Source organism: Orycteropus afer, unplaced genomic scaffold (assembly GCF_000298275.1).
Source record: "Orycteropus afer afer isolate SDZICR_OR568_19922 unplaced genomic scaffold, OryAfe1.0 scaffold00469, whole genome shotgun sequence".
NCBI classification, from domain to species: Eukaryota; Metazoa; Chordata; class Mammalia; order Tubulidentata; family Orycteropodidae; genus Orycteropus; species Orycteropus afer.
Window position 1 is genome coordinate 1,855,097 of NW_006922056.1, and position 8,682 is coordinate 1,863,778.

At 57.5% G+C, this 8,682-nt stretch overlaps 1 protein-coding gene across 1 annotated transcript in view; it reads left to right on the plus strand.

Moving 5' to 3' along the window:
* The window catches only part of LAMA5 (laminin subunit alpha 5), a 68,207-nt gene that overhangs the window by 8,555 nt on the left and 50,970 nt on the right, over positions 1-8,682 (plus strand). Inside the window, exon 4 of the mRNA XM_007954717.2 lies at positions 8,356-8,434. Within this exon, the coding sequence (XP_007952908.2) occupies positions 8,356-8,434 (79 nt within the window). The remainder of the gene's footprint in view (positions 1-8,355; positions 8,435-8,682) is intronic.

The window sequence follows — 8,682 nt, forward strand, 5'->3', positions numbered from 1 at the left end:
CAATGTGGCGTCATCCTCAGGAATGTGTTTTGGGTACGTATCCTGGTCCCTTGTTTCTCTTACTTTATCTTGCTTCTTTATGTAGACTGTGATGCTCTGTTGTCTCTGAGGCATTGTGATGTTTTTGTGTTTATATTTAATTGGGGATTGTATGTTGGAGTGACTTGCCCACGATTTTGGTTTTCTTTGTATGTTATCTATGCAAGCAGGGTACTGTGCTTTGCTCCTCTATTTGCTAGTGGGTAGCACTTACATACTCACCACCTCTTTTCCTGTTGTCAGCCTCTCTTATGTCCCTGCTGACCTTGGCAAACAGAGCCCATTCTTAGGTCCCTGGAATTGAATCCGAATGAGAATGCTGTCACTTTAAATATCCAAAATGGCTGCCATGTGTAAACAATCAAAATGGCTGAGCCCTCTGGACAGCAGAAAGTCCACAGCTCAGGTTGTCTCCCTCTTTGCTGTTTCCCTTCCTAGTCACAGACCACCAGAGCAGTCGTCCCTGCAGCCCTTGGTGACCAGGGCTGATCTTTAGGTCAATTCTCAGGTCCCAACACCACTTGGAAATATTCAGGCTGTTAGTCTCATAGAGTAGCTGAGAGTCCGCAGCTCTGACTGTCTCTGTACTCACTGTTTTAATTCAGGTTTTTCCACTAGTTGGTGCCTAATCCACTTCTGTATAGTTCCTTTCAAAGCTCAGGGCTCCAGCATTATCTTCTATATCTCTGTCAATCAATTTTTCTTTTCTCTGTTGAAGAGGGTCTGTGGAGTTTGTCTGCCTATTCCGCCATCTTACAGGAAGTGATCGTCTGTTTTTTTTCATTCCTTCTCTGTCTTTCCCTTAAATATTGGTGAACTCCAGGGTTCTGTCTTTATCCTCTTCTCTCCCTAAGCCACACATTCTTATTCTTCTCTTTTTAATGGTTACTTGATTTTCTTTTCTTTTTTTAAAATTTTTATTGTGATTTGGGTGAAATTTTACAGAGCAAATTCATTTTCCACATTGCCGTGCATACACATTTTGTTTCCGCCCATAGAATCTTTCAACATTGCAACTCAAAGCTTGATTTTTTTCCTCAGTTCTTTCAGCTTGAGAAATGTGAGCGTGTTCTTCCCTTTTGGTTTTCTAACTCCAGGTCTTTGGACATTTCATTATAATAATTGACTTTGTCTTCTCGAGCTGCTCTTTGAAATCTTCTGTTCAGCTCTTTTATCTTTTCATTTCTTCCATTTGCTTTAGCTACTCTCCATTCAAGAGCAAGTTTCAGAGTCTCTTCTGACATCCATTTTGGTCTTTTCCTCCTTTCCTATCTTTTTAATGACCTTTTGCTTTCTTTATGTATGATGTTCTTGATGTCATCCCACAGTTCCTTTGGTTTTTGGTCATTTGTGTTCAATGAGTCGGATCTATTCTTTAGATAGCCTCTAAATTCTGGTGGGATATAATCAAGGTCATATTTTAGCTCTCATGGACTTGTTTTAATTTTCTTCAGATTCAACTTGAACTTGCATATGAGCAATTGATGGTCTGTTCCACAATCAGCTCCTGGCCTTGGTTTGGGTGAAGATATTGAGCTTCTCCATCACCTCTTTCCATAAGTGTAGTCCATCTGATTCCGGTGTACTCCGTCTGGTGAGGTCCACGAGTATAGCTGCTGCTCATGTTGTTGAAAAAAGGTATTTGCAATGAGTAAGTTGTTGTCTTGCAAAATTCTATCATGTGATCTCTGTTGTCATTTCTGTCACCAAGATCATATTTACCAACTACTGGTGATTCTTAAAGTAAAATAAAAACATAACTAAAATAAAATAATAAACTCAATAAAAGAAAATAGCATTACCAAAAGAAGGAAACAGTGCTGAGGAGTAGATCCTGACCAATGACGACTTTGGAAGTGTCAGAGATCAGTGGTGCCCTACTAGGTTTTCAATGACTGATAATTGGTGGGTGGTTCAAACACACCCATCAACTCTGGAAAAAAAAACCAAAAAACTGGTGATCTGCTTCCATGAAGTAATAATCAATCTAACTAAATAAATAAAAATGAAATTATATAGCTACTCAATAAAAATTAATATGATTAAAATAAATAAGAACATAACTAGAATAAAATCAACAGAATAAAAATTAAATAATAACATCACATAACAGTAAAAATAAAATATGTAAGATTTAAGCATAAAAAATAACAAAACATAAATAATTTTTAAAAAGATTAAAAAATCAAATCAAATAAATTACTTTCAAAAATAAAAGACAAGACAAAATAGTAAAATTAAAAGCATGAATAAAAGAATTTTTAAAGCAATTAGCACTGAGCAGGCATGACTCAGTGTGGGATGAGGTCACCCGAGGCTTTTCCAGGCCCCCCCAGCCACCCAGAGGAGGCTCAGTGTGACCCAAAGGGAGACAGGGGGCAGACACCCCAGGATGGAGCCTCCGACCCAGACCCTTGCAGAGCTCAGCCACCAAGCCTGGCGTGGCTGGCTCCTGGCCTTTTCCGTGTCTTTGGAGAGGAAAGTCCTCTTCAGAGGTTGTGGGGACAGATGTCTGCCTGAGGGCCCCTCCTCCTCTGTTAGAGCACTGTGTTGGCTGTCCCCGCTCCAGGTCATCTCTGGAGTGACCGCCCCTGCCTCCGGGGCTGGTGGAGCACGGCTGTGGGGCCGACAGTAGGCACACCTGTTCCTCTTACCCCAGGCCAGGACCTTCCTGCGCAGTGCCAGTGCGGAGTGCAGTGCGGACTAACAGTGGGTGGGCGAGTGGGTGGGCTTCCTGGCCTCCTGGAGGAAGTGGCTTCTGCCCACTCAGTCCCAGGGCAGGCCGGAAAGCACCTTCCCTGCTGCCCTGGCCAGAAACAAAGGCCTGTCTCCAAAGGCCCAGAGAGTCTGGGCTCAGGGGTCAAGGGGCCCTGAGAGATCCAGGGCAGCAGGCAGGAGAGAGGGGGAGAGAAGGAATGAGGAAAAGGGGTGGGGAGAGAGAAGAGAAAGAGTGAGAAGGGAGAGAGAGGGAGGGAAGGAGAAGGACCAAGAAAAGGGCCAGGGAGAGACACAAAGGAGAGAGAGACTGTCTCTGAGAGAGATGGAGGGAGAGCAGGGAGGGGAGAGGGGAGGAGATGGGGAAAGAGGGACAAGTCGACTTGGGAGGTGAGGAGGGCCGGGGCACTGTGGGTGGGAGAGGCTGGGGTCCAGCAGTCCCAGCCCCGGCCAGGAGACCAGACCTGGGCCACTGCTCCCAGGAGGGGCTGATCCCAGGCCGGGGACAGAGGGGAGAACAGGGCACCTGAGTGTGGGGGACCTCCAAATGGCTGCTCTTCCAGCACAGGGAGCCAGCACGGCTTGGGGGGCACCCATGGGAGCTGCAGCTGTTCCTGTGTCACAGGCCACAACCACACATCACAAAGCTGGAGAGCGTGTCTTGGCCTAACTGGCGCCTCCAAGGACAGTCTGCCCAGGAGGCTGGTGTCCACAGGAGCTGGGACCCTCTCATAAGACAGCTCACAGCAGCCCCGGGCTGTGCCGGGACCCAGGTCCCTGCCTAGGCCTGGCTCTGCCCACCGGGCCTCCCGGGGGGTGACAGTCCTCTGGGCTTCGAGGCTCCTGGCCATATAAGGCTGCCTGTGGGCACCTCTTGGAGGAATTGCGGGGCCTCGCTCACCCCGCCGTGGGAACCAAAGCTTGGCCAGGCCCCCATGGACAGAGGCAGGGGAGGGGCCTGCTGGAGCCTTGGTCCTGTGAGGGGGAGGGGACCGGCGAGCTAGGCCCCCAGGGCTGGGCTCAGAGTTCCTGGTGCCACGGGAACCAGAGCTTGGCCAGGCCCCCATGGACAGAGGCAGGGGAGGGGCCTGCTGGAGCCTTGGTCCTGTGAGGGGGAGGGGACCGGCAAGCTAGGCCCCCAGGGCTGGGCTCAGAGTTCCTGGTGCCACTGGCCGATTGTCCCAGCAGCTCCAAGTCTCTGCTGATGCCAGGGCTGTCTGGCTTGGGGAGGGAGGTGGTAAGGATGGGGTGGGGAGGACCTAAGGTTGAAAGGGATAAAAGATGATGCCGTGGAAACGGCCTGGGGGTCAGACCTAGATGCTGAGCTGAAGCTCTGGGAGGTGTTTAAACGAGGGTCCCCTTTTCTGGGGTCCCCCCACAGGCTTACCACAGAGCTGCCAGAGTCACCATGGGGTTGGGGTCCTAAGAGACCCCTCCTCCTCACACACACACTCACCCATTGGCGATGGCTGGCGATGGCTGGCGATGGCTGGGGCTTCCCTGAGGCTGGGGCTCGGGGCCAGGTGCTGACAGCTGAGTGATTTATTGGTGGCTGTGCTCCTCAGCCTGGCTGGCCCAGGACAGGGTCACAGAGAGCAGCTTTGCCTGCACCCCACCATTCTAGGGGCAAGCCACCCCCCCCAGCACTAGGGTCCAGGGCGGGAAGTGGGCACAGTGGATAGAGGGCCTCCCTCTAACCCCCTACAGAGTCTGGGCCCCCCAGCAGGGCTGTCTGGAGCAGTCGGTCCAAGGACCAGGCCTGCACTGGGTGGCATGTGGTTCCCCTCTTTGCCAGGTGCCCAGGTGTGGGTGCAGACACGTGAGAGAGCTCCAGAACAGAGGCCATAAGATGCTGCTGCCACCAAGAAGGCCCGCTGGTGGCTCCCTGCCTAAGGCTGGGCTGCCCTGGGTGGGAGGGCAGCCACACAAAGGGGTAGCAAGAGGTCCACTGTGTTGTGGGTGGGTGATGAGGTCAAAGACAGGTGCAGTCTGCAACCAGGCACTGCCCCATGGAAGGTGGTGGTTGGGCGTCCCTTGGGCTCACAGGGGCTGGGGCCCCATCACGGATGGACGGAGGTGGGAGTGGGGGAGGCCCTGCACTGGGCCCTGCTATGGTCATGGTACCACAGGCCAGAGAGGGCCTTCCAGTTCCTCCCAGCTCACTCCACACTTCAGAAGCACCACCCTCAACAGCCTTCCTGGGTCTATCTGTACTATCCTGGGGACATGAGGTCTATCAGGCCTTATCTGTGCCCAGTGACCACCATGGCCAGGCCTTTGGTGGGTGGGCAGTGTGAGGAGTGAGCAGGCCCCAGGCCCTTCTGAGCCCTGGTCCCTCTGTAGTGACAACAGGCTGGGCTCTGGGCACTGGCCAAAGGCTCTGAAGAGTCCAGCTTCTCTGTGGAGGGCCTGCGTACCCGAGCAGTGCCTGGGGTGTGGGCAGCTGGTGAGATGCCCTCCTGGAGCAGGGTGCACGCCCAGTGGAGGCTGCTGGGCCAGGCAGCACGTGCATGGGTCAAGCCTGTGATTCCTGGCCAGTGTCGGGGTCTGACAACCCCACAGGGGCCAGGAGCCACTGACCGCCCAGCCGGAGGCAGCAGCCCGGCCTGGGAGAAGAGGCTATGGCTCTGCCCCCAACAAAGGGCCTGGACTCTTCTCAGCCAGGACTCCCCTGCCCTCAGCTGGGCCCATCCTTCTGAGGACAGAAGTCCTTGGATCTCAGGGGGTGGGAGACAGATGGCGTCTGGGAGAAGGCCCTGAGAAGGGCCCCCACAGCCCCAGGGCTAGACCCCCTCAGCCCTGTCCTGCTGCCTACTGGCCTTCAGACTTCGTTCCCCAGGCTTTGGGCTGGAGCAGCAGAGGGCCACGGGAGAGCTCCCAGTTGAGAGATGGCCCCCAGAGGCTGAAAGCGTCCCCTTACCTCCTAGCTGGGAGTCCTTAGGGTGCCTGGCGTCCATGTCCTCCTCTAGGACTAGGAGTTCCCTCTGGGCCGACAGAGGCCTGCAGCGGTCAGTCAGTGACCTGTTCCTGGCGTCCCCGCGTCTCTGCCCCACGGGCCAGGTGGACACTCCCACCCACCCTGGAAAAGGCACCTTGGAAGGCAGCGGAGGAGCCCCGAGCCAGAAACTCTGTTTCTGATGTTCCGAACCACAGCCCTGGCTCCCCCGAAACCCTCTTCCCACTGTGACAAACACTCCCATTACGAAGCAGAGACCCACCAGGCCACCCTTCCCAGAAGGAAGCCAGGAGCAGCCAGCTGCCCGGCCCGGACTTCCCTTGGTCGCAGCCAGCACTGACTCAAGGTGCTTTGAGGCCTAGGGGTGGGGGCACAGACCTGGAACCCCACACGGGCCCTGGGAGAGTGGGGTTTGGAGACACGAGGTTCAAGACAGCCATCTGTGGCCGACTAGCAGTGTGTTGCTGGCAGGTGATCGTGTGGTGACAGCGAGTATGTGTGTATGTGAGTGTGTGGGCGGACATGGGTATGAGTGTGTGAGTGTGCTGGCCCATGTACACACTAGGACGTGTGAGTGTGCAAGCCAGGCGCCCCATACAGCTGCTCCCCAGGGGTCCCAGCGCTCCGTCTTAGGGTTGTTTCTGATAGCGGGTTCGGCCCTACGGCCTCCTGTAACTGCCCCTCTGCCCTTCCAGGGGGGCCATGCCATGGCTCCCAGCAACCTAAGGAGTGGGGTGAGTGCTGGGCAGACACTGCTCACCTTCTCCAGGGCCAGGGGCACCCCTTCCTCTGTCTCCGACCCCCCACAGGACCCAGGCCCCTGGGACCCTGGGGCCTCCTCCACCCCCTTCTCCGGGGGATTCTCAACGTGATAAACTGGGGCTGCCGGCTTTGCCAGGGCGGGAGGCTGCGTCAGGACTTGGTGCTCAAAAGCTGCCAGTAAGTGTGGGGGCAGAAAGTGACTGCTAACCCCCCAAACCTGCTGTGTGCCCTTGACTGACCCTGGTCTTGTTGGCCTCAGTCTCCCCATTTGTAAATAGAAAGGCTGACAGACAGGGAGGGACACTTGCTGGCCCGTTTGGTGACCACTCACTGTAAACGTGGCAGGGGCTGTCTGGGGTGGGCACCCCCAGCCTCCTGTGCCACCCCCTCCTCTGCCCCCTCACCCCCTGCCAGTTGCTGCAGGGCAGCTGTCCTTCCTCTCCCTGGTGTCCGGCTGACTCAGCGTGTCCTCTGCCGGAGGCCGTCCCTCCCCCATCAGTGAACAGTGGTGGCCAGCCTGGATGCTGGGGGACTCAGAGGGCTCCCCCCCAGGCCCTGCCCACTGAACCCTGCAGGGCCCAGTGGGGACGCAGGGACACAGCCAGGTCCCAGGCTGCCAGGGCCAGAGCCCACTGTTCTTGGGAAAGGCCTCTGAGCCTAGAGAGGGCGGAACAAGTCTCCAACTGGGGATCCCGGCTGCGGCCCGAGGGCAGCTCCATCCGTGTCCCCTGGATCGTGAACCAGCTCAGGGCAGAGTCTGCCCCAGACTCAGGGGGCCTGGACAGCCCCCCAGCTGCCCCTCCCCCCACTGGAGCAGCCAGGCCGCAGGGCGCCACCCCTCCCCTCCCCCAGGTGGGACAGGGAGAGTGGAGTTACGGAAGCCTGGGGGAGGGCGGTGTCATCCCCACAGCCCATTTCCGAACTCACGCAGCCTCTGGGGAGCTGGGATTTACAGGAGGCCCGGGCGGGTGGTGCAACCTTCCGGGAACAGCTGTGGGGCCAGGACCTTGGCCAGGCTCGGCCGCAGGCTCCCTGCACTCTCCCGAGGAACCGCAGACCTCCAGGGGCCAAGGGTGATGTCAGCCCACGGCCCACGTGGGACTATGGCCCTGCTGGCTCTGCGGGCTTGGCTCTGAGAGACTGGGAGGCGCTGCCAGCCCGGCAGCTGCCGCCCCTCCCCACCCCCTGGGGCCTGGGGCTTCCCTGGAGGCTGCGCTGGCCCAGAGGCCACAGGGGGAGGAGACCTTGTGGCCCCAGCTGCCTAAATGCAGAAACAGCTGGGCCCCGGTGGAGCTTCTCCTGGCCCCATCCTCCAGCCAGTCACTGCCCTGCACAGGGGAGCGCTTGGGGAGCCGGAGGATGCAGGGGGCTGGCAGGTGGCACTGGGGTGAGTCTGCAGCAGGCGGAGGGTAGGCTCTCCCAGGCACACAGCAGGTGCTCAGTCGTCGCATGAGGGAGCACATCCCCTTAGGAGCCAATCCCACCGCACTCATGGTGCAGTGAGCCCCCACCCCCAACGCAGGGGTCTCTAGGGTGGAAGGGTCCCTCCTCTTCTCGAACTGAGAGATTTTTTAGCCCAACTGGGATGGGAGGACCTGGTCAGGTCATTCTGAGGGGGCTGCCCAGGAGGGCAAGGGAACAGAGAGGCCAGTCTTAGTGTCCTCAGCCTTCAGGTCTGGGACTTTCCCGGGCCTTCCAGCTATGGCCAGTCACAGCTGGCAGTCTGGGGGCGGGGGTAGGTGAGAGGGGGAAGGGGGAGAGCCCACACCAGGCCTGGGCTGGGGCTTGAGATAGGTGCCGGGTCACCCCCAAGCCCAAGGGGCCTGAATATCCCAGCTGCGAAGTGCCCCCCGGGGAGCTGAGCTGGTTACTCTAAACCAAAGCCTGGGTGCCGGTGGTGGATGAGCGCTCTGGTCCCGGCCCTGTGCTGGGCAGCGGGGAGCGCTCGGCCGCCGGCTTGAAGCGCCCGGGAGGTGATTGAAGTTGGGGAAACAAAGAGGAGGCCGCTGACCCGGGAAGAGCTAGCCCGCCCGCCGAGGGCAGGGGCGCTGAGGGCTGGGGGCGCCCAGCGGGGGCGCAGGCCCGCCCGGACCGCAGCGGCGACCGGCGTGGGCGCAGGGTTTGCTGGGTTTCGGTGGCCTGGCCTGCGGCCAGCAGGTGTCCCCGGGAGGCCAGCCGGGCCCGGGGCCGAAGGGTTAAGCCGGCCCGCC